General features: G+C 46.0%; 1 protein-coding gene across 1 annotated transcript; it reads right to left on the bottom strand.

Annotated features, from left to right (window-relative positions):
- Positions 1-7: 7 nt before the first annotated feature.
- LOC311123520 (tripartite motif-containing protein 16-like) lies at positions 8-10712 on the bottom strand (the record flags this gene model as incomplete). The annotated part of the gene is made up of 6 exons (XM_084197771.1): positions 10109-10712; positions 9595-9690; positions 970-1203; positions 711-870; positions 526-585; positions 8-289 (listed from the first exon to the last, which is right to left on the bottom strand). Coding segments are annotated over exons 1-6 (1429 nt in total), but the record flags the coding sequence as incomplete, so codon positions are not given.
- Positions 10713-24992: the final 14280 nt, after the last annotated feature.

Here is a 24992-nt window from a genome sequence, read left to right as displayed (position 1 = left end):
CACTGTAAACTCCAGGACTTGTTATTGTATCCAAATCCACCATCTGTCTCTGTTCTGCTGATGTCTTTATATGAGACTGCTGTATAAACCCACTCCCCACTCCACTCCACCTCCCAGTAACAGCGTCCAGACAGACCCTCTCTACACAGAACCTGGTAGTAGTATGTGAATCTGTCTGGATGAACAGGATATGGTTGGACTTGGCCTGTATAGGTCACCTTTCTGTTCCCTTCAGACAGAGAGAGGTGTGTGTGTGCTGTGTTTGGGTCCAGTGTGAGCTGACAGGAATCTGGGAGAAGAGCAGAGCAGAGACCAATGAGGGGAGTTAGAACAATAAGTGAAGTCAGATACTGTATCTACCCTGTCTTTGATTAGAGCACAGCAGAGATCAAATCAGAGAAATATGAGGAGTCAGATAGATACCCAGTCTTTGATTAGATCTACTATTGCTATATATTTCTAGAGGGATTGTTAGGAGTGTCAGTAAAAAGAGACTGTTAGTTACTTCAGAATAAAGAGACTCACATTGTAAGAACTGTTCTCTGGTCTTGGGCTCTGGAGGCAGTACAACATCCACTATATTCACTACAGACACACAAACACATTCACAGAGAGAGGGAATGTTATCATCATACCATATTCCACATGTATATGACTAGTAGGGAACTTTCAATGGTCTAAAGTTGATGTTCTTATTATTTTCAACACACCTGTAGTGGAGATCTTGGTCCATTCTCCTTTAAGGACGTCTTCTAGTTTCTCTCTCAGTTCAGACACAGTCTTAATCACATCTCCAAAGTACTGAAGAGGACGGACAACGATGCTGGGTAAGTCTGAAGATACAATGGTACCGGAGAGAGACTGATAACTCTGGGGGGAGAGAGAGAGAGAGAGAGAACAGAACCAAATGATTGAGAGTTTCACATTGAGTTTTAATTTCATATCACTGGATCGAGGCAGTTGCGTTACCTGGAGGAAATGGATGTGATCCTCTGTGTGTGAGAGCTGCTCCAGCTCAGTGCTTCTCTTCCTCAGCTCAGCTATCTCCTGCTCCAGTTGCTCCAGGAGTCCTTCAGCTTGACTCACTTGAGCCTTCTCTTGGGCTCTGATCAGCTCCTTCACCTCAGAGCGCCTTCTCTCAATGGAGCGGATCAGCTCAGTAAAGATCTTATCACTGTCCTCCACTGCTGCCTGTGCAGAGCGCTGTTAAGAGAGAGAGAGAGAGAGACTGACTTGTCTTACTTTAATGAGCCATCCTCATTACACTAACACCCCCACCCCTAAAAGCACATTGCGTGACACCACAACCTCCACACAATCACATTATCCAGTACCCAACACCACAGTACAATACACCATCCAGCACCACATTCCAACCGTCCATCCAACCCCTCCTCTCCAGCCATACAGACAGCCCCCCTGAGCCCCCATACCTCCTGAAACATCTCCACACTGTTGATCATTTTGTACAACTCAAACTCAACCCTAAGGCGTCAACAGTAATGGCATTACCCTGGCAACACAGAAAAAACATGATGAACAGTCTGTCATTGCAGAAAATGGACACCCCTCCCCAACTCCCAGGTCAACCCGAGCCAACCAGCTATTGGTGTCCAGGGCTCCATGTAATACCCTCCACTGGACGACCCCTGACCTTTCCAGCACTGGGAGCTTATAGAGCCCCTCCACCTATACCCTGCCATGCTCTCAGCCCCCACAACCCCCTGCCACTGATGCCCCTTCACTCCCACTAAGCTCAGAGTGTTAAAAGTCAGTAAGTCCTCCAGACTCTCCTGCCAGTCCCCAGTCTCTGCTGTCACTTGCAGTGGTGGAAACGGTGGTGGCCCCTCCTCAGGCTGCTCCAGCCCTCAGTACTGCAGCATAGAAATCAGAGACCCCTGCTGTATTGAGTCTCTCCTGCCTCATGGTGAAGAGCTGCTGATCCAGCCCCAAACCACCAGCCCTCCTCAACAGAGCACATGCTGGTTCCCTCCAGCCCACCTCCGTACGGTACAGAATCCTCTGCGCTGCTTTGAGTCAGAACGCTGCCACCCTGCTCTCCAGGTCCACCAGGCCTTGTCCCCACTCCTGGACAGGCAGGTACAGAGAGACAGCAGCTGAGAGTTTGTGAAAGGCCAGGGAAATGTCAATTTGATTTCTCTGTGACAGAGAGAGTTTGGAAAGGTCTGTGAGCAGAACCTGAGAACACCCAGGATCACAGAGTTCTGCCCTCTATAAATCAGAGTACAACTCCACAGCCTGCTGCCTCATCTCCCCCACAACAGAAGTTACCCACCCATCAGGCTCCCTCCTCTCCCCACAACAGAAGTTACCCACCCATCAGGCTCCCTCATCTCCCCACAACATAAGTTACCCACCCATTAGGCTCCCTCATCTCCCCACAACAGAAGTTACCCACCCATCAGGCTCCCTCATCTCCCCACAACATAAGTTACCCACCCATCAGGCTCCCTCATCTCCCCACAACAGAAGTTACCCACCCATCAGGCTCCCTCATCTCCCCACAACAGAAGTTACCCACCCATCAGGCTCCCTCATCTCCCCACAACAGAAGTTACCCACCCATCAGGCTCCCTCATCTCCCCCACAAAAGAAGTTACCCACCCATCAGGCTCCCTCATCTCCCCACAACAGAAGTTACCCACCCATCAGGCTCCCTCATCTCCCCACAACAGAAGTTACCCACCCATCAGGCTCCTTCATCTCCCCCACAACAGAAGTTACCCACCCATCAGGCTCCCTCATCTCCCCACAACAGAAGTTACCCACCCATCAGGCTCCCTCATCTCCCCCACAACAGAAGTTACCCACCCATCAGGCTCCCTCATCTCCCCACAACAGAAGTTACCCACCCATCAGGCTCCCTCCTCTCCCCACAACAGAAGTTACCCACCCATCAGGCTCCCTCCTCTCCCCCACAACAGAAGTTACCCACCCATCAGGCTCCCTCATCTCCCCACAACAGAAGTTACCCACCCATCAGGCTCCCTCATCTCCCCACAACAGAAGTTACCCACCCATCAGGCTCCCTCATCTCCCCACAACAGAAGTTACCCGCCCATCAGACAAACGTAAAACAAGGGATTTTCATGGTTTCCCCACTCTGTTTTTCCAACCCCTCTGATGAAACAGAGAACTGAGCCCTGTACTATAATATAATATAATGTGCCATTTTGCAGACGCTTTTATCCAAAGCGACTTACAGTCATGCGTGCATATATATATATATATATATAATATATATATATATATATATATATATATATATTTTGTGTATGGGTGGTCCCGGGGATCGAACCCACTACCCTGGCGTTACAAGCGCCGTGCTCTAGCAGCTGAGCTACAGAGGACCAGGTGCAGACACATTTATGAAAGCAAAGACAAGGTCATTATTTGGGCTCTAAACACTAACAACCTACCCTTACACACCTCTTTTGCTACCCCTGCACTAAGATTTCTGCCATGGCATTTAAATGTTTTTGTTTGACATATTCCCCCAGTCTCTGCCGCCGTTCATGTTAAGGAAGTTTAACCGTGAAATCTCCATAAGAGGTGGGAGGGAAATCACCACAATCAGAAACCAGTAGAGAAGCCCATAAAGCCGCCATGCCAGAAAAAACCATCCATTTAAGCAGATTCTGAAGACATGCCCTTAAGAACCCATGACCCATTTTCTCAGCCTATACCACTTCCTGGGTGAGAGGACACTAAACCCCTCATTCTTCATCACGTGTTGTACTGACCTTACAAACCTTCCAGGATCAATCAAATAAGACTCCAGCAGAACCTTATTTTTCCCTTTTAGTCTCCATCAGGAACCTAGAAAGTTCTCTCAGCGTATATACTGGGCCCTCAGCCTGACTGGCTGTCAGCTCTGGATCCAATGAGCCGTCTGAAAACAAGACTCCTTGTCCTCCGCTCCCGCAGACTCACCTCCCCCCTCTTCCTCCTCCTCCATTGGCACGGTACCGTCCTCCTCCTCCTCAGTCTCTGCCCCCCTGCACTTCCCCCCTGATCAGAGCCTCTTCCCCAATGACAGGCAATATTTCCTGGGATGAGCCCACCAAGCCTTCGCCCACCGGAGTCTCTGTTACTACAGAAACCTGCCTCAGCTCATGTAGCCCAGCTGCAACCCTCCCCACCACCGCTTTCTCCACGGCCTGCGCACCACCACTTGGCCATGCACTACTACCGTGTAGCTCAGTTGGTAGAGCATGGCGCTTGCAACGCCAGGGTTTTGGGTTCGTTTCACAGGAAAACTCCTGCCTGAGCTTTTTACTGTCCCTTTCCACACTGCTAACGCAAGAGGAAGGACTGAAAACACATTACTGTGAAGTAATATAATGATGATTCATGTTTATTATTACCTGTTTTTATGGTCATGTTTTGAAATTATACTTCATTACTATAATGATTATCAATACGCCTGAACATTAATTCAGTCACCTCTGGTCGACAAAAACGTATTTTCCTAGTACATTAATTGTCAAATTCATCAACCAGCATCGAGCACTCTGCCTTCTCAGGCAAGCGAGGGGCATGTTGAGGTAAATATGCTAACCGCCAAGGTTGCATTATGTCATTTATTGGTGGGCTGGAAGATGCAGTGTTTTTTCTTTTCTATTCAGAGGCTATTTACTCCCAATATGAGATAATTTTATATAGAAGGTTTTTATAATGCATGTTTACTAGGGTTGAGGTTAGCGCATCTGAGTAGGGATTATTTGGGTTCAATACCTGTCCTACCTATCAATCATATTGCTGCTTGTAGCCTATAACTGATGATCCCCACACTAGAAACACCCAAAACTATCTGTGCTAGCAAACCCTGTGTTCCACCCCTCCCCTGTGTAACCTTGAAGTTTGTTAAGAAACAAACACTTGTCTACGAAAAGAGACATGTTTAACGGATTCCGCTTGGCACCCAGCCGAGAGCACACGGAAACCACTTGCAAATTTACCAAAACTAACCAACTACTTGCGGTCTGTTCGGAAGCAATAAACGGAGGCAGATTAGCCACCACAACTCTTATCGAAAGAGGCGACATCTGCACCAACACACCCCTCACAACAAGACAAACCTTTTTCATTAACACAACCACCGCCTTGTTCATTCTGGATGCAGAGTGCAGATGTTCCGCTCCAACCTGTTCGCCGACCATGAGCAAAACTTCCTCCACACCTTTCTCCGGAACGCACCCGAAGCGACAGCGTTTCTTCTCCACTCGGTTGAGGCCATAACGCCGCCCTAACAAACTCCCCCTACTCCCCCCTCAAACTCTAAACGATAAACAGTGGAAACCAATAAACAAACCCTCAAACCATGAGAAAATACATTCAGAAAATACGCAAGAACCAAAAGAAAAAAGAATAGTAGCCCTCCTCACGAACCACTAAGACTCTCACACAACCAACTTCTTCTTCTATGATATAATGGCGGTCCACAAACCAACGTTAAAGGTGCATGCCGCCACCTACTGTGCTGGAGTGTGTGGTCAATCACGGTTTCCAACATTTCTAAATCCTCCTACCTAACTCAGTACTTCTGAGAAAATAAAGAGCCCTACTAACTTCTAATAGACCCTCCCCCATCCCCAAAATCCCTTCCAAACCCCCCCAACCCCGTCCAACCTCAATGACCCTACACTTCAATCTTTCCCTCTCTTCAACATACTAACAACACATGCTCCACCGTTTCATCGACCATACCCCCCAGACACAAATCATTCCCATGCTTGCCAACCAAATGTAATGAAAAGTTCAATGTACAATGTCCTAAGCGCAATCTAGTAAACACCACATCTTCCTTCCTAATCTGACTTTTGAATCTTGGTCCATCGACCTTTCTGTAAAACTGTAAACTATTCATATAAATGCCGGCCCTTGTGCTCAGAGTACCATCTCTTCTGCCACACATCTATCAAAATGGCTTTGATCTTACATTTGGCCTCACCTCTACCCAGTGGAACATTAATATAAATTATATCTCATTTCAAAGATCTTTTAGCTAACTGGTCTACAATTTCATTCCCTTCCACACCAGAATGTGCTGGGACCCAGCAGAATCTCACTACTAAACCCATTCTCTCAATTCTCCATAATAACATTAATACCTCCAATAGCAGGTCACTCCTATTAGATTTACCAGATGATAAACTATTCAATACAGACAGAGAATCTGACCATACTATAATTCTAACAGGTTGTACGTCCTCCACCCACTGGAGGGCAACTATTATCACCAACAGTTCAACTGAGTATACTGACAGTTCATCTGTTAGTCTTCTACATATCTGCACATCAAATTCAGGAACGTAAACGCCTGCTCCTGTAAGCCCACTATCTGGGTCCTTGGATCCATCTGTGAAAAGCAGTAAAAAAGCATAAAAACGTCTACCAATGTAATTGTCAACCAGTTTCACTATATCACTGACTTCTGACCAATCTTTCCTTTTCTCTACCAAGGTTAGATCAACAACAGGGTCTGTGAGTAACCATGGAGGAACATCCCCTATCACCACAGAAGGGCCAACCTCCAACTCCCTCAAACCACTCTCATCAGCAAGCTTTCCAACTGTCCAACCAAAACCACTGTCTTGTCTACTAGTATATTCCCAACAGTCATCTAGAACAGTAGCAGTGGGATGCTCAACCTCACAGCCTTTCAACCTAATAAGATAATGACCATTTTTTACGCTGTATATCCAAAGGCATCTCACCTGCCTCCACCAGTAAGGCACATACAGATGTTGATTTAAATGCACCAATACATATCCTTAAAGCTATATACTGGATTCTGTCCAGCTTCTGAAGCCAAGTCTTTACCTCTGTTCCATAAACTGTACACCAGTAATCAATTGGCGTCCTGATCAGAGCTCTATAAATATCCATCAACGATTGTCTGTCAGCACCCCATTCATAACCAGAGACCCACACAACCAACTACCGTGAAAGTGATGGAATGAGAGAGACAGAGACATCGTTACAACACTGTACATAGCGTAATAGAACGGTTCTTCTTCTTCGGTGGAGTTTAACGGCGGTTGGTATCCAATATGTTGCATTACCGCCCCCTACTGGACTATAACATACATCCATTTTACTTGGTGATACAAAATGGGAAAAGGGGAAACTATAATAATTTTAAAAAACACCCTTCCAACTAACCCTACACATTGAATACCCATTACCCCATTCCACTACTTTGACCCTATCTGATCCTGCACCATGCCAACGGCCTGGGAGGACGGGACACCACCACTCAACACACCCTGTAACTCTTCTGAAGTCTAATCTTGTATGCCCAAATACTTCTCTGCAGCTGCCACCACAACATCTATTTTCTGTGATTTACGTTCCATTTGTGCGGTACAGTTGATAACCATTGCTATGAACGCTAAGAAGCTATCTTTACTGAAGCATATATCACTCGTTGGCCTATCCCTCTGTGCTGGCACAGATCTACTACTCACAGGGATCCTCTCAGGATCTCTCACCCTTGACCCATCCTCCTCTACTTCCTTCACTGTCTCAGCATACGACACCTTCTGCACTACTCTGACTCTAGCCACCTCAACCTGCCTCTCTCGCACCGGACACTTCCGATCCCCAGCAACATGGGCATCCCTACAGTTGACACACACAACTTTATCCACCGAAACTACACAAACCTCTATCCCATGCCCTCCTGCACACTTCCCACATCTTGGAATCTCCCTCCTACAAACTGCTGCAACACGATCATAAACGTTGCACCTGAATCAGTGCAGTGGATTCGGCACAAAAAGCTCTAACAGGATAACTGATATATCCTACCATTACTTTATTGGGTAAAGACTCAAAACTCAAAAGGACTGACAGTGACTCCTCTGTTTCACCACGCTCAACACCAGGTCTGTGTTGCAACAAACGGCGGGCATCACAAACACCAAGAAGCTTCAACTTGAATTGCTCCACCTCCACACTTAACGCTACCCCAGAAATCACTCCTTTCAATGGTGCCCTGTTCCTAAGAGCAAAGCAAGAAACAGATCTTGACCCAAAGTTGCGTGACACGGAGCGCCCACTCCATCTGGTCACAAATATCACAAGTCCACTGCAGGTTACTGTAATGATGATTTGTAATGCAACATTCATTAATGTATGCGCAACTCATAAGCTGTATGTGGACACAGGACAAGGACACACCATGTGTTAGTGGTGTCACGAGTGAGGAATAGAAGGTCAGTTTGCCAAGATAGATTGGGGGCCACTGGTGCTAATATTAGGATGGGTACGTGATGGAATGGCCTGGCTAGGGTGTCACACGACACCAAGGAGAGGAATGATATGTAGGAAGTGAGTGGCAGTTAGTAATAGTTATCAACTGGATAAAAGCAGGTTGGAAGGGCATTATATAAGTTGAAAGATGTGGTAAGGAAGTCAGTCATTTGATAAGAGGCAAAGCACGTTCGTCTTATTATATGATCCATTACTGAAATAAACGTAAATCAAACTTCCAGCTGAGTGTCGACTGCTCTCTCTTACATCCTGAACTTCTCCATACCAGAAACTCATCATAAAAGTTACCTTCACTGATTAAACTGCACCCAACTCCTTTCCCACACACCCTGAAACTACAAATGGATCTGCCAAAAGGTATGGATCCACTTTCTACAACAATGTAACTCCTACTGCACCATATTCTTCTTTATCATGTCCATTGATGCCAGGCTCTGGTTCTGAGCTCTTCACCACACCTTCTACCTCACTTAACTCTCCCTCATTCATTTCCATTTCACCTCCAGAACTCAGTCTGGCGAATGGCTCACTCTGTTTGCACTTGAATTATAACATTTGAAATGTCTCTATTCCTTTGAAACTTTTGTGAGTGCAATGTTTACTGTTCATTTCTGATTGTTTATTTCACTTTTGTTTATTATCTATTTCACTTGTTTTGCAATGTAAACATATGTTTCCCATGCCAATAAAGCCCTTTGAATTAAATTGAGAGAGAGAGCGAGTGCTTCATGTTAATGTATACGTAACCGGTGTGAAATGGCTAGCTAGTTAGCGGTGCGCGCTAGTAGCATTTCAATCGGTGACGTCACTCGCTCTGAGACCTTGAAGTAGTTGTTTCCCTTGCTCGGCAAGGGCCGTGGCTTTTGTGGAGCGACGGGTAACGGTGCTTCGAGGGTGACTGTTGTCGATGTGTGCAGAGGGTCCCTTGTTCAAGCCCAGGTAGGGGCGAGGAGAGGGACGGAAGCAACACTGTTACATATAGGGGACATGAGTCAGTCATGGTTACGTGATGAGGTAGCCCCGCCTGCGACTTCAAAATCAGTGTCGGCCCTCAGCCCAATAGGGAATGTCCTCTTGGTTTAACGGTCAAGATGTTGGTTTCTCCCTCAGTAGACCCGGGTTCATATCCCGCCGGTTACATTAAGCAGTCTATTTTCTGAAAGGGGTCCAGACAGCCTGTTCCCAACAGTGGGGTCAGTTGGATTGGATAGGGGCCCCTCTACCTCTCTCTCTCTCTCTCTGACTGGAGGAGAGATGTGAAATGGTGTGTCTCCTCTGGTCAACAATACTCACCTTGAGAGACTCCACAGCCTGTTGGAGCTCCTTCAGCTCCTTCTCTCTCTCCTGGAATCTCTGCTGGACCTTCTGCTGACTCATCCCCAGCTGCCTCTGTGGAGAATCACTCTTCAATGAGCTATCAAGCTTTATTTGTCCAGTAGATCAATAGTATAGTAATGTGACATAGGGCCCATAGAGAGGAAGGTCTAAAATATTGATGGTCCATTTACAATATGATATTTATATGTTGCTATGTTAATTATTATAGTTTTTATGGTAGATGTACATGTATCAAGGGGTTGAGACTGAACTTTGAACTCCTAAAAGGACATTCGGAATGATAATAGTGTTTGACTTCAGAAAATTGTGATACATTTGGAGCAAACTCAATAAACTCCAGGTTTGTGTTCATATTTGTTCTGATGAGGATCGATTTCATTTGAATGATCTCATATTCAAACAGCCTTAGTTCCTACTGTATCTTTAATTCTTTGTTTAGACAGTCACCAACAAGTAGTTCTGGTCTTACCTGTTTCTCAGTCCTCTCTGCTGCAGCTGACACTGTATCATGGCCTTTATGTTCATCCATTGTACACAGATAACAGATACACTGCTGATCGGTACGACAGTAAACCTCCAGTAGTTTGTCATGATCAGAGCAGATCTTCTCCTGTAGTTGTGCGGTGGCTTTGACCAGCTTGTGCTTCTTGAAAGCAGGAGATTCATAGTGAGGTTGGAGGTGAGTCTCACAGTAAGAGGCCAGACACACCAGACAGGACATGAGGGCTTTCTGCTTTCTGGTCCCAGTGCAGAAATCACACGCCACATCTCCAGGTCCAGCATAGCACAGAGCAGGAGGGGGAGCAACCTGGAGTCCTGTCTTCTTCAGTTTCTCCACCAACTCAGCCAACATGTTATTTTTCCTCAGATTAGGCCTTGGAGTGAAGGTCTCTCTGCACTGAGGACAGCTATAGACCCCTTTCAGAACATCCTGATCCCAGCAGCCCTCAATACAGCTCCTACAGTAACTGTGTCCACAGGGGATGGTGACTGGCTCCTTCAGTAGATCCAGACAGACAGAACAACAGAACTGGTCCTGGTCCAGCAGAACTCCCTGCTGAGCCATTTGGACGGTTGTTCACACTCAGACAGACAGACGACACAGAGACTCAGATCATTTTCGTTTCCTCAGAAGAGAGTTTGTGGGAGGGGGATGGAATTCCTGGTTTTGCCAGAGGGGTGGGGTTAAAAGGAGGGAGGGAGGGGTTGGAGGAATGGAGGAAGAGAGAGAGGCCTTATAATACACTTAAGTGTTCTAATTCAGCAATAAGGCCTGAGGAGGTGTGGTATATGGCCAATATACAGTACCACAGCTAAGGGCTGTTCTTAGGCACAACGCAATGCGGATTGAGAATTATGGAACGCTTTCAAAAATAAAATAAAATAAAATTTTATTGGTCACATACACATATTTAGCAGATGTTATTGCGGGTGTAGCGAAATGCTTGTGTTCCTGGCTCCAACAGTGCATTAATAAGTTACAATACACAACAATACACACTAATCTAAAAAGTAGATTAGGACGAGCAATGTTAGAGTCCAGAGTGTGTGTGTGTATATATATATATATATATATATATATATATATATATATTGATCAGTGTGTTTTTCTGTAACAACTTGGTATCACAATTCTTGAACCCTTAATGTTGGAGTCCGGAGTATAAATATATATTTATACACAGTATACATACAATGAGGGAAAAAAGTATTTGATCCCCTGCTGATTTTGTACGTTTGCCCACTGACAAAGAAATGGTCAGTCTATAATTTTAATGGTAGGTTTATTTGAACAGTGAGAGACAGAATATCAACAAAAAAATCCAGAAAAACGCATGTCAAAAATGTTATAAATTGATTTGCATTTTAATGAGGGATATAAGTATTTGACCCCTCTGCAAAACATGACTGTTTCCCATCATGCATTTTCACCCTATCATTTGGACTGAGTGCACTGAGCACCTTGGACCCTTTGTCATAGTACCTTTTCTGTTCAGTCTTTTCTCTCCGTTGGTTAAGAATCACCTTGTCATGCTTCTCTGTTTCTAGGAGTACTGGCAACCTAGTTTTGAGTTTCCTGTTGAACAACAGCTCTGCAGGAGACAGACCATTTTTTTGTGGAATAGCCCTGTAGTTTAACAAAGCTAGATTCAGATCTGTCTGAGTCGAGAGCTTTCTCAAGCAGTAGTTTCACTGTTTTGGCACCGTTCTCGACTAACCCATTAGACTGTGGGTACAGTGGGCTGGATGTGACATGCTTGAACCCGTACAGTTTAGCAAAATCACTGAAAGCTGAACAGCTGAACCGTTGTCCGTATGGACTACCTCTGCGACCCCATGACGAGCAAAGAATGACTTAATGTGAGTTATCACCTGACTAGCAGTAGTGTCCTTCAGCAAAGCTCTCTGGGTAATGAGAGTAATAGTCCATTATTATACAACGGGTGGGTCTAATCCTGAATGCTGATTGGTTAAAACCGCATTCCAGCCAGTGTCTATTCCTACTTTGCCCCATGGTCTCAATACCTTTTTTCCTCAACCCACATTGGCTCTTTGCTCTGTTTTGACCTGTATTTCTGGCATGTTTCACAGGCTGTACGTGTCTGCTCTATATCAGCATTAATCTTGGGCCAGAATAACACTGCTTTTTGACTTTTCCATCCCTAGTTGGTCCTTGTGTATTTTGATCAGAATGTTTTTCTGTAACACACTTGGTATCACAATTCTTGAACCCTTAAATAGAATTCCATCAAGTCCAGATAGCTCATCCCTGTATTGACCATAAGGGTATGGTATAGCTTGTACAGACCACCTGCATGTTATGGCTTGAATCACCTTTTGCAAACACTCATCTTCTGCAGTAGCACGTGAAATAACTGTCCACATTTCATCTGAGACTGGGCAACTCTCTCTGATAAGGTTTACATGTATGGTCTCGTCCTGCTCATATATATCTGGTTTGGTTCTGAGCTGTCAAAAGCTCTGGACAATGTGTCTGCCACTAACAATTCTTTCCCTGGCCTGTACTCGAGTTGCAAGTCATATTTCTGAAGTTTTAGAAACAGTCTGTTCCCTTGGTGGTGTGTATGTTAGACCCTTCTTTACAATAGTAACTTAAGGTTGATGATCTGTTTCATCCCACACTGTTTTACCACAGATAAACACACTGACTTTCTCACATGCACATGACAGTGCCAATGCCTCTTTCTCAATCTGAGCATAGTTACACTCAGAAGTTGTCAGAGCCCTGGAGGCATATGCAACTGGGCGCCATCTAGTGCCATACTGCTGTAACAACACTGCACCTTAACCTGCTTTAGAGGCATCTGCTGAGATTGAGGTTTTGAGCTTTTTATCATAGAACCTCAGTAGCGGAGCATGCATGATGTAGTGGACATTCTAATCAATAATGAGGAGAGACAGGGTCAATCACCAATCAGGATGTTACTTTATTCAAAACTTATCAATAAGGTTATAAGTTGAGGCTGGTCGACCCAACAGTCTTGACACAATGAATACTAAAGATCTTTTATAGCAAAGATACACCCTCTTAGTCTACATGACAAATAACAGATGTATGGAATGAGTCAAAAGGTGAGACTTGATATATGAGAAAGGAGTATCCCCAAGCCAGAAAGCATTTGCTATGAAGACTGTTCTTACTGTATGGAAATCAGAGTTTAGCCTCCAAAACAAGCTTCCTCTCATCATTATCCATCCCCCCGCCATCTCTCCCTGGTACCTCATTACACCAACTCATTCTATGGAATGCGTTCTGTAGGTTTTATCACCAAAGGCATCGTTAATCTACTGTCAGTGTTAACAGACACATGAGAGTTTCTAAGAACCCTTTTCTGCTGCAGAAAACAACCATTTGATGCAATAACAGTATTAGAACATCATCTAGTCATTGTTGTCCTCACAATGATCAATGCCTTGAGCTCCTCAAAACTCTTTCTGATGATTACTGTTCCAACACCAATCTGTAGTTTTACACAGTAGACTTCTCATCTGACTAGTGTGAGTTGCCAGATTAGGTACAAATTAGCCCACATAGTTAACCAGCCCTTAGAACCTTTGTATGTCCTCTTGATCGGTAGGCAGTGGCATGTTCTTGATGGCGGTCACTTTGCTCTGGTCTGTCTGAACACCTTCACATGTTAGTTTTTTCACCCAAGAAGGTTATTTCTGTCTTTCTGAATTCCAATTTGTCTGCGTTTAGCTTTAGCCCATTATCTCTGGCTACGACTAGCTACATGCTACCTGGTGTTGTGCTCTTCAAGAGTCTGACCCCATATTAGCACATCATCAATGGACACTGTGGTGCCTGACACAGTCTCAGATATCTGTTGGACTGTCCTGTGAAAGACTTCTGGTGCTGAAGTGAGACCAAACGGGAGCCTTTTAAATGACTAGCTACCAAAAGGAGTATTGAAAGTACAAAGCCTTGTACTCTCCTTGTCTAGACTGATCTGCCAAAACCCTGAAGAGGCGTCTAGCTTTGAGAAGTATTTAGCCCCTGCTATGTCCCTGAATATATCCCCTCTGGTAGGCAGCTGAAAGTGTTCCCTTTTTACATTCTTGTTTAGCTCTTTTGGATCCATACACAGTCTGAGTGAGCCGTCTTCCTTCTCAACTATTACTAGTGAGTGGACCCATTCAGTAGGCTCTTCTACTTTGTCTAGGATATCTAAGGACTCTAGCCTCAGCAGCTCTGCTTTTAGCTAGTCTCTTGGTGATAATGGTACCTTTCTAGGTGCATGGATCACTGGTCTATTTTGCTGATCTAACTCCATTTTGTACTGCACCTTGAGTTTTCCTATTCCCTGAAAAACATCAGCATATGCATCCTCAACATGAGTCATTTCACCATATGAACCCATTTCACTAGACCCAGTAAGTTACATGACTTTAACCCAATGATGGGTGTTGTTTCTCCCTTTACTATGACAAACGGAACCTTGTGAGATTCATCATCTACCTCCAGCACCAACCTGCATGTCCCTGAAGACCACTGGTTTTACCTGTAACCGTAACAATTCAGTCTCTGGAATGATGTTGACCTGTGCTCCAGTGTCAAGTTTGAACACAATATCAGTTCCATTAGTCTTGTAGGTAGCAGTCCTCGTCTGGTCCTGCAAGTGCGACTGTTCCCACAAAGAGGTCACCCAAAGACCCCTCACTGTACTCGTTGTCCCCACTGTTGTCCTGGTCCTCGTTGACACAGTGTACTGTATTTTGTTGTCTCCGCTGCCTGCATTTGAGTGAGAAGGGGTTCTTCATGCCACAGTTGTAACACTCTTTTATATATGCTGGGCACTGGCAACGTCTGTGCTCTCCTCCACAGCTGCTGCAGGAGCGCTGGTTCGCTGAAGTGTGCTGCTGTCCTTTGAAGTTAGCCGTTTAGCTGTAGCTCTTCCTTTGCTAAAATACTCCACTTTGCATACTGTTTCACTAAGACCACCACTGTCCATTGACCGTATGCTACTCTGAGTCACCCCTCTAGCTTGTCTCTCACCCCCATGACAATTCTCTCTCGTATCAGTGAGTCTGCAATTTGACCGAAATTACACAACTGACATTTCAGTTTGAAGTCCATAATAAATTCCTCAAGTCTCTCTTTCATTCTGACATCTACTGTTGAAATTATTATTATTATTATTATTATTATTATTATTATAATTATTATTATATTATTAAAACATACCTCGTGTCTTCTGGGAGTACAAAAAGACAGAAATTTGGCTAACACCAGTTCATAATCTGCTTGCTCTTCATCCATTAGCTGAAAGCTGTTGTAGACATCAATGGTGTCCTAGACTGTGAGAAACAGTGCGACCTTCTGTGCGTCGTCTTTTCCAGCCGCTCCTATCGCCATCAGATAGAGGGTGAAACGCTGCTTGAACCGCTTCCATTGCTCTTCAACGTTGCCGTTCAGTTTCAGTTCCGTTGGAGGCTTTAGCTGCTCCATGTCGTTAGCCAGCTAGCACTGCAAAACAACTAGCTACATGCACTGCATGCTCCATTAGCTCCGGCGTGGTTATTTTTTTTACCTCAGTCTCGTTACACCAGTGGCTAGTTAGCTAACGTTAGTCAAGTTTGCTAGTTGACGTGAAGCCTCTTAGCGCCGTTCAGCATTTTAGACCAAACTCGATGATGGATGAGTCAAAGGCGAGTTATTTCACTCCTGGTACCATGTTGAATCTTGTCTAAGAAATACTAAAGAAAATAACTGTTCTTTAAAACATAAGTCCTTCTTTATTGAAGTTAACCGGCGCCATACAAGTATCGTGCATTGAGATGAGATCTCCTGCTCTCCCACTCCTCTGCGCGGGCTGCTCATCCCCTAAGTGGTCACGTGGCCTCCGATACAAAATGCCACAGAGGTGTTGTTGCCTACTTTCACCACCTTGGGGCGGCCCGTCAGGAAGTCCAGGACTATGAAGGTAAATTAATGTCATAAGTGTACAAGCATGTAAAGTATGATTTGAAATGTACAATATCAGTTGTGCCTGTATTATCAGTTTTGTAGTTCAATTATTTGTTATTTTGAGAATGAGTGCAACAACACTAGCAAGCAGGTAATGTGATGTGTGAATAAATACAGTGTTGTTGCATTCATTCTCAAAATAAGTTTGCAATAAAAAATAAATTTGAGGTATAATGTGGTCCCAGTTCCAGGGATCTATCCATCACCGGATAGAAAATCCCAATATGGCTGCCAACGCAATGCCATATATGGACATGTGTGTGTTACATCCGAACTCAGTAGCTCTACTCTCATTGGTCCTAACGATTTGTTTAGGTTTTTTGCGTTTAGCTTGTGACACAGCCCTCAAGACATCATTGATGATATCAATGGATCATCAGAAATGGGTTTAGATAGATAGCTGAATAGATATCTACTTAGTCAGTTTGCAACAAATAATATATTTTATAAATAAAATAAAATAAAAAAGCAAATCTGAATGCGATGTTCACGAGTTCTGTTCACAAAACGATGTGTGTGTGTGTGTGTGTGTGTGTGTGTGTGTGTGTGTGTGTGTGTGTGTGTGTGTGTGTGTGTGTGTGTGTGTGTGTGTGTGTGTGTGTGTGTGTGTGTGTGTGTGTGTGTGTGTGTGTGTGTGTGTGTGTGTGTGTGTGTGTGTGTGTGTGTGTGTGTGTGTGTGTGTGTGTGTGTGTGTGTGTGTGTGTGTGTGCGCGCGCGCGCCCAGGCTGTGTTCAGTAGAGAACAACACATTGTCGAAAGTTCAGATATAAATTCATTGTCTAGATATTCTCTTATGTGTCTCTCTGCCAAGTAGGTCTAGCAATTAATCATATCATCTCTACTCATTACATGAACCCTACTACTATCTTCAATGTGTTGTAGTATCTGAAAGTCTATGATTTTGCTGACGTTTGCAAATGGTGTGTTAGAGGAACTTGGCTCTGCTTGCGGAAACATCTGGAAAACATTACTATAGGGGCCCCCTAAAACTGAGGAGAGTCTGCTATGTAGAGGCCAGGGATTGGTCTATTAAAATTACGCCATATTATGTTACATAGGATATAAATACCATGTTTTGAACAAAGGACGGGGAGATAACATATTAGAGATTGGGTCAGTTGTTCTCCGGATTTCTGCAGGAGTCTGTAAATTGATACTGTAATCTTTGTTGTAATAAACCATTATAATCAAGGACAGTGTCGGCGGATTTCTTGTCATCACAGCATGTCAGCATCGTTGTCTTGACACCACATTAAATGGCGACGAGGATTTTTGGGACGTGTTGCGTCTCTTCAGCGTTCCATTCATGGGCTACGAAGTGACTCCCGCTCAAGACGCCGGCAGATAAGGTGAGCTTTCTCACAACTTTGGGCGCTGGTCAGTTCGTGTGGCTGTGTGTGTGCGTTGGGGGAACGCACCGTGACGGACCTGTGTGTGCCGTGCTGTTTGCTGTGTGATAGATTTCCGTTCTAAATTTCTACCTTTGTTTGCGTTGAAAACAACGCAAACAGGGGGGAGTGTCTATAGGAATTGATAACACTGGGTACAGGGATATTTGGCTTGAATACATTTAAAGGAGTGTCCAGGAATAGAATGAAGGAATCAGACGAGGAAATAAGGAAAAAAATATACTGTTAGGACGTCGCTGATCTACGGAAGCCCTCAAAGAGGCGATCATTAAGATGGGCCTATGTGTGTGTGAGAGAGAGCCTATGTGTGTGAGAGAGAGAGAGCCTGTGTGTGTGAGAGAGAGAGAGAGCCTATGTGTGTGTGAGAGAGAGAGCCTATGTGTGTGTGAGAGAGAGAGAGCCTATGTGTGTGAGAGAGAGAGAGAGCCTATGTGTGTGTGTGAGAGAGAGAGCCTATGTGTGTGTGAGAGAGAGAGAGCCTATGTGTGTGAGAGAGAGAGAGAGCCTATGTGTGTGTGTGAGAGAGAGAGCCTATGTGTGTGTGAGAGAGAGAGCCTATGTGTGTGTGAGAGAGAGAGAGAGCCTGTGTGTGTGTGAGAGAGAGAGAGAGCCTATGTGTGTGTGAGAGAGAGAGAGAGCCTATGTGTGTGTGATAGAGAGAGAGCCTATGTGTGTGTGAGAGAGAGAGAGCCTATGTGTGTGTGAGAGAGAGAGAGCCTATGTGTGTGTGTGTGTGGGGGAGAGAGAGCCTGTGTGTGTGTGAGGGAGAGAGAGCCTATGTGTGTGTGAGAGGGAGAGCCTATGTGTGTGTGTGTGTGTGGGAGAGAGAGCCTGTGTGTGTGTGAGAGAGAGAGCCTATGTGTGTGTGTGTGTGTGGGAGAGAGAGCCTATGTGTGTGTGAGAGAGAGAGCCTATGTGTGTGTGAGAGAGAGAGAGCCTGTGTGTGTGTGAGAGAGAGAGAGCCTATGTGTGTGTGTGAGAGAGAGCCTATGTGTGTGAGAGAGAGAGAGAGCCTGTGTGTGTGTGAGAGAGAGAGAGCCTATGTGTGTGTGTGAGAGAGAGCCTATGTGTGTGAGAGAGAGAGAGAGCCTGTGTGTGTGTGAGAGAGAGAGAGCCTATGTGTGTGTGTGAGAGAGAGCCTATGTGTGTGAGAGAGAGAGAGAGCCTGTGTGTGTGTGAGAGAGAGAGAGCCTATGTGTGTGTGAGAGAGAGCCTGTGTGTGTGAGAGAGAGCCTATGTGTGTGTGTGAGAGAGAGAGAGCCTGTGTGTGTGTGAGAGAGAGAGAGAGCCTATGTGTGTGAGAGAGAGAGAGAGCCTATGTGTGTGTGAGAGAGAGAGAGAGAGAGCCTATGTGTGTGTGAGAGAGAGAGAGCCTATGTGTGTGTGAGAGAGAGAGAGAGCCTATGTGTGTGTGAGAGAGAGAGCCTATGTGTGTGTGAGAGAGAGAGCCTATGTGTGTGAGAGAGAGAGAGAGCCTATGTGTGTGTGTGAGAGAGAGAGCCTATGTGTGTGTGTGAGAGAGAGCCTATGTGTGTGTGAGAGAGAGAGCCTATGTGTGTGTGAGAGAGAGAGAGAGCCTATGTGTGTGAGAGAGAGAGAGCCTATGTGTGTTAGAGAGAGAGAGAGCCTATGTGTGTGTGTGAGAGAGAGCCTATGTGTGTGTGAGAGAGAGAGCCTATGTGTGTGTGAGAGAGAGAGAGAGCCTATGTGTGTGAGAGAGAGAGAGAGCCTATGTGTGTGTGAGAGAGAGAGAGAGCCTATGTGTGTGAGAGAGAGAGAGAGCCTATGTGTGTGAGAGAGAGAGAGCCTATGTGTGTGTGAGAGAGAGAGCCTATGTGTGTGTGAGAGAGAGAGAGCCTGTGTGTGTGTGTGAGAGAGAGAGAGCCTATGTGTGTGTGAGAGAGAGAGAGCCTGTGTGTGTGTGAGAGAGAGAGAGAGCCTATGTGTGTGTGATAGAGAGAGAGCCTGTGTGTGTGAGAGAGAGAGAGCCTATGTGTGTGTGATAGAGAGAGCCTATGTGTGTGTGAGAGAGAGCCTATGTGTGTGTGAGAGAGAGAGCCTATGTGTGTGTGATAGAGAGAGCCTATGTGTGTGTGAGAGAGAGAGAGCCTGTGTGTGTGAGAGAGAGAGAGAGCCTGTGTGTGTGTGAGAGAGAGAGAGAGCCTATGTGTGTGAGAGAGAGAGAGAGCCTATGTGTGTGTGTGAGAGAGAGAGCCTTTGTGTGAGAGAGAGAGAGAGAGAGCCTATGTGTGTGTGTGAGAGAGAGAGCCTATGTGTGTGTGAGAGAGAGAGAGCCTGTGTGTGTGAGAGAGAGAGCCTATGTGTGTGTGTGAGAGAGAGAGCCTATGTGTGAGAGAGAGAGAGAGAGCCTATGTGTGTGTGAGAGAGAGAGAGAGCCTATGTGTGTGTGTGAGAGAGAGAGCCTATGTGTGTGTGAGAGAGAGAGAGAGCCTATGTGTGTGAGAGAGAGAGAGAGCCTATGTGTGTGTGAGAGAGAGAGCCTATGTGTGTGTGAGAGAGATAGCCTATGTGTGTGAGAGAGAGAGAGAGCCTGTGTGTGTGTGAGAGAGAGAGCCTATGTGTGTGTGATAGAGAGAGCCTATGTGTGTGTGAGAGAGAGAGAGCCTATGTGTGAGAGAGAGAGAGCCTATGTGTGTGTGATAGAGAGAGCCTATGTGTGTGTGAGAGAGAGAGAGCCTGTGTGTGTGAGAGAGAGAGAGAGCCTGTGTGTGTGTGAGAGAGAGAGAGAGCCTATGTGTGTGAGAGAGAGAGAGAGCCTATGTGTGTGTGTGAGAGAGAGAGCCTATGTGTGAGAGAGAGAGAGAGAGAGCCTATGTGTTTGTGTGAGAGAGAGAGCCTATGTGTGTGTGAGAGAGAGAGAGCCTGTGTGTGTGAGAGAGAGAGCCTATGTGTGTGTGTGAGAGAGAGAGCCTATGTGTGAGAGAGAGAGAGCCTATGTGTGTGTGAGAGAGAGAGAGAGCCTATGTGTGTGTGTGAGAGAGAGAGCCTATGTGTGTGTGTGAGAGAGAGAGCCTGTGTGTGTGTGAGAGGGAGAGCCTATGTGTGTGTGTGTGTGTGTGGGAGAGAGAGCCTGTGTGTGTGTGAGAGAGAGAGCCTATGTGTGTGTGTGTGTGTGGGAGAGAGAGCCTATGTGTGTGTGAGAGAGAGAGCCTATGTGTGTGTGAGAGAGAGAGAGAGCCTGTGTGTGTGAGAGAGAGAGAGAGCCTATGTGTGTGTGATAGAGAGAGAGAGCCTGTGTGTGTGTGAGAGAGAGAGAGAGAGAGAGCCTATGTGTGTGTGAGAGAGAGAGAGAGAGAGCCTATGTGTGTGAGAGAGAGAGAGAGCCTATGTGTGTGTGAGAGAGAGAGCCTATGTGTGTGAGAGAGAGAGAGAGAGCCTATGTGTGTGTGAGAGAGAGAGCCTGTGTGTGTGAGAGAGAGAGCCTATGTGTGTGTGAGAGAGAGAGAGCCTATGTGTGTGAGAGAGAGAGAGAGAGAGAGAGAGAGAGCCTGTGTGTGTGTGAGAGAGAGAGAGCCTATGTGTGTGAGAGAGAGAGAGAGCCTATGTGTGTGTGATAGAGAGAGAGAGCCTGTGTGTGTGTGAGAGAGAGAGAGAGCCTATGTGTGTGTGAGAGAGAGAGAGAGAGCCTATGTGTGTGAGAGAGAGAGAGAGCCTATGTGTGTGTGAGAGAGAGAGCCTATGTGTGTGAGAGAGAGAGAGAGAGCCTATGTGTGTGTGAGAGAGAGAGCCTGTGTGTGTGAGAGAGAGAGCCTATGTGTGTGTGAGAGAGAGAGAGCCTATGTGTGTGAGAGAGAGAGAGAGAGAGAGCCTGTGTGTGTGTGAGAGAGAGAGAGCCTATGTGTGTGTGAGAGGGAGAGCCTATGTGTGTGTGTGAGAGAGAGAGAGCCTATGTGTGTGTGAGAGAGAGAGAGCCTATGTGTGTGTGTGAGAGAGAGAGCCTATGTGTGAGAGAGAGAGATAGAGAGCCTATGTGTGTGTGTGAGAGAGAGAGCCTATGTGTGTGTGAGAGAGAGAGAGCCTGTGTGTGTGAGAGAGAGAGCCTATGTGTGTGTGTGAGAGAGAGAGCCTATGTGTGAGAGAGAGAGAGCCTATGTGTGTGTGAGAGAGAGAGAGAGCCTGTGTGTGTGAGAGAGAGAGCCTATGTGTGTGTGTGAGAGAGAGAGCCTATGTGTGAGAGAGAGAGAGCCTATGTGTGAGAGAGAGAGAGCCTGTGTGTGTGAGAGAGAGAGCCTATGTGTGTGTGTGAGAGAGAGAGCCTATGTGTGTGTGAGAGAGAGAGCCTATGTGTGAGAGAGAGAGAGAGCCTATGTGTGTATGAGAGACAGAGAGCCTATGTGTGTGTGAGAGAGAGAGAGAGCCTATGTGTGTGTGTGAGAGAGAGAGCCTATGTGTGTGTGAGAGAGAGAGCCTATGTGTGAGAGAGAGAGAGAGAGCCTATGTGTGTGTGAGAGAGAGAGAGCCTATGTGTGTGTGAGAGAGAGAGAGCCTATGTGTGAGAGAGAGAGAGAGAGCCTATGTGTGTGTGAGAGAGAGAGAGCCTATGTGTGTGTGAGAGAGAGAGAGAGAGCCTATGTGTGTGAGAGAGAGAGAGCCTATGTGTGTGTGAGAGAGAGAGAGAGCCTATGTGTGTGAGAGAGAGAGAGAGCCTATGTGTGTGTGAGAGAGAGAGAGCCTATGTGTGTGTGAGAGAGAGAGAGAGCCTATTTGTGTGAGAGAGAGAGAGCCTATGTGTGTGAGAGAGAGAGAGCCTATGTGTGTGTGAGAGAGAGAGAGAGCCTATGTGTGTGAGAGAGAGAGAGCCTATGTGTGTGAGAGAGAGAGAGAGCCTGTGTGTGTGAGAGAGAGAGAGAGAGCCTATGTGTGTGTGAGAGAGAGAGAGAGAGCCTATGTGTGTGTGAGAGAGAGAGAGAGAGCCTATGTGTGTGAGAGAGAGAGAGCTATGTGGTGAGAGAGAGCCTATGTGTGTGTGAGAGAGAGAGCCTATGTGTGTGTGAGAGAGAGAGAGAGAGCCTATGTGTGTGAGAGAGAGAGAGAGAGCCTATGTGTGTGTGAGAGAGAAGAGAGCCTATGTGTGTGTGAGAGAGAGAGCCTAGTGTGTGTGAGAGAGAGAGCCTATGTGTGTGTGAGAGAGAGAGCCTGTGTGTGTGGTGAGAGAGCTAAGTTGGAGAGAGAGAGCCTATGTGTGTGTGAGAGAGAGAGCCTATGTGTGTGTGAGAGAGAGAGAGCCTATGTGTGTGTGAGAGAGAGAGCTGTGTGTGAGAGAGAGACGGGTGAGGGAGAGCCTATGTGTGTGTGAGAGGAGAGAGCCATGTTGTGTGAGAGAGGAGAGCCTGTGTGTGTGAGAGAGAGAGCCTATGTGTGTGTGAGAAGAGAGAGAGAGCCTATGTGTGTGTGAAGAAGAAGCCTCTTGTGTGTGAGAGAGAGAGCCTATGTGTGTGTGAGAGAGAGAAGGCCTATGTGTGTGGTGAGAGAGAGAGCTTTGTGTGTGAGGGAGAGGAGCCTATGTGTGTGTGAGAGACAGAGCCTATGTGTGTGTGAGAGAGAGAGCCTATGTGTGTGTGAGAGAGAGCCTATGTGTGTGTGAGAGAGAGAGAGAGCCTATGTGTGTGTGAGAGAGAGCCTATGTGTGTGTGAGAGAGAGAGAGAGCCTATGTGTGTGTGAGAGAGAGAGCCTGTGTGTGTGAGAGAGAGAGCCTATGTGTGTGTGAGAGAGAGAGCCTGTGTGTGTGTGTGAGAGAGAGAGAGAGCCTATGTGTGTGTGAGAGAGAGAGCCTGTGTGTGTGAGAGAGAGAGAGAGAGCCTATGTGTGTGTGAGAGAGAGAGCCTGTGTGTGTGTGTGAGAGAGAGAGAGAGCCTATGTGTGTGTGAGAGAGAGAGCCTGTGTGTGTGAGAGAGAGAGAGAGAGCCTATGTGTGTGTGAGAGAGAGAGCCTGTGTGTGAGAGAGAGAGCCTATGTGTGTGTGAGAGAGAGAGAGCCTATGTGTGTGTGAGAGAGAGAGCCTGTGTGTGAGAGAGAGAGCCTATGTGTGTGTGAGAGAGAGAGAGAGCCTATGTGTGTGTGAGAGAGAGAGCCTATGTGTGTGAGAGAGAGAGAGCCTATGTGTGTGTGAGAGAGAGAGCCTATGTGTGTGTGAGAGAGAGAGCCTATGTGTGTGTGAGAGAGAGCCTATGTGTGTGTGAGAGAGAGAGAGAGCCTATGTGTGTGTGAGAGAGAGCCTATGTGTGTGTGAGAGAGAGAGAGAGCCTATGTGTGTGAGAGAGAGAGAGCCTATGTGTGTGTGAGAGAGAGAGCCTATGTGTGTGAGAGAGAGAGCCTATGTGTGTGTGAGAGAGAGAGCCTATGTGTGTGAGAGAGAGAGAGAGAGCCTATGTGTGTGTGAGAGAGAGAGCCTATGTGTGTGAGAGAGAGAGCCTATGTGTGTGAGAGAGAGAGAGCCTATGTGTGTGAGAGAGAGAGAGAGAGCCTATGTGTGTGTGAGAGAGAGAGCCTATGTGTGTGTGAGAGAGAGAGAGCCTATGTGTGTGTGAGAGAGAGAGAGCCTATGTGTGTGAGAGAGAGAGAGCCTATGTGTGTGAGAGAGAGAGAGAGCCTATGTGTGTGAGAGAGAGAGAGCCTATGTGTATGTGTGTGTGAGAGAGAGAGCCTGTGTGTGTGAGAGAGAGAGAGCCTATGTGTGTGTGTGTGTGAGAGAGAGAGCCTATGTGTGTGAGAGAGAGAGAGAGCCTATGTGTGTGCGCAAATAAACTCATGCTATGATAACATTTATGTTAGAGATATATACATATATATGTTTTGGTTGAGAACAGGGGTTTTAGTTTTTTGTAAGGAAATATGTTAGTTAAGGTCAAACCTTATGAGTCTCTATTTGAGAGAATGTTTTTAAAAACATTGTTAAAAATACATGAGCCCCTCGGGAGGACTTACGGTTAAAACCTTATGAGTCTCTATTTGAGAGAACGTTTCCATAATTGTTAAAAACTATGAGCCCCCTGGGAGGACGTTATAATTGTATGGAGATGATTTGTAATGGATAAGAAAATAACTATAAATCTGCAGATTAGAATAAGTGAAGATAAGAAACTTCGAAGTAGGATTTGTGTTTTATGTTTTGTGTTGGTTTGTGCGTTTTGTTCAGTGTTACTGTTTGTTGGAAAAAACGGAGGGACAACTGGTCTGTCTACTGTCTGCTGTTTTGGAGAGAGTTGCTCAGTGCAGACAGGGGAGTGGCACACTCGCTTCCTCTCACCATGAAATCGCACTGGTGAATGAGCTGCGCATGTGTGGGATTTTAGGAATTTAGAGTTGAGCGGAGCGAGTGTGCCACTCCCCTGCCTGCACTGAGCTGCTGTGACACGCAGACTTAGAGCTGCAGACAGAGAAGAAAGGGGGAGACTTTGAATACACACGGATAAAGTATTCTGTTTGATAAGTG

Source organism: Coregonus lavaretus (genome assembly GCF_964263955.1).
Source record: "Coregonus lavaretus genome assembly, contig: HAP1_SCAFFOLD_5765, whole genome shotgun sequence".
Classification (NCBI taxonomy): Eukaryota; Metazoa; Chordata; class Actinopteri; order Salmoniformes; family Salmonidae; genus Coregonus; species Coregonus lavaretus.
Note: the sequence above shows the minus strand (reverse complement) of the source record. Positions and strands in the feature narration are given on the sequence as shown.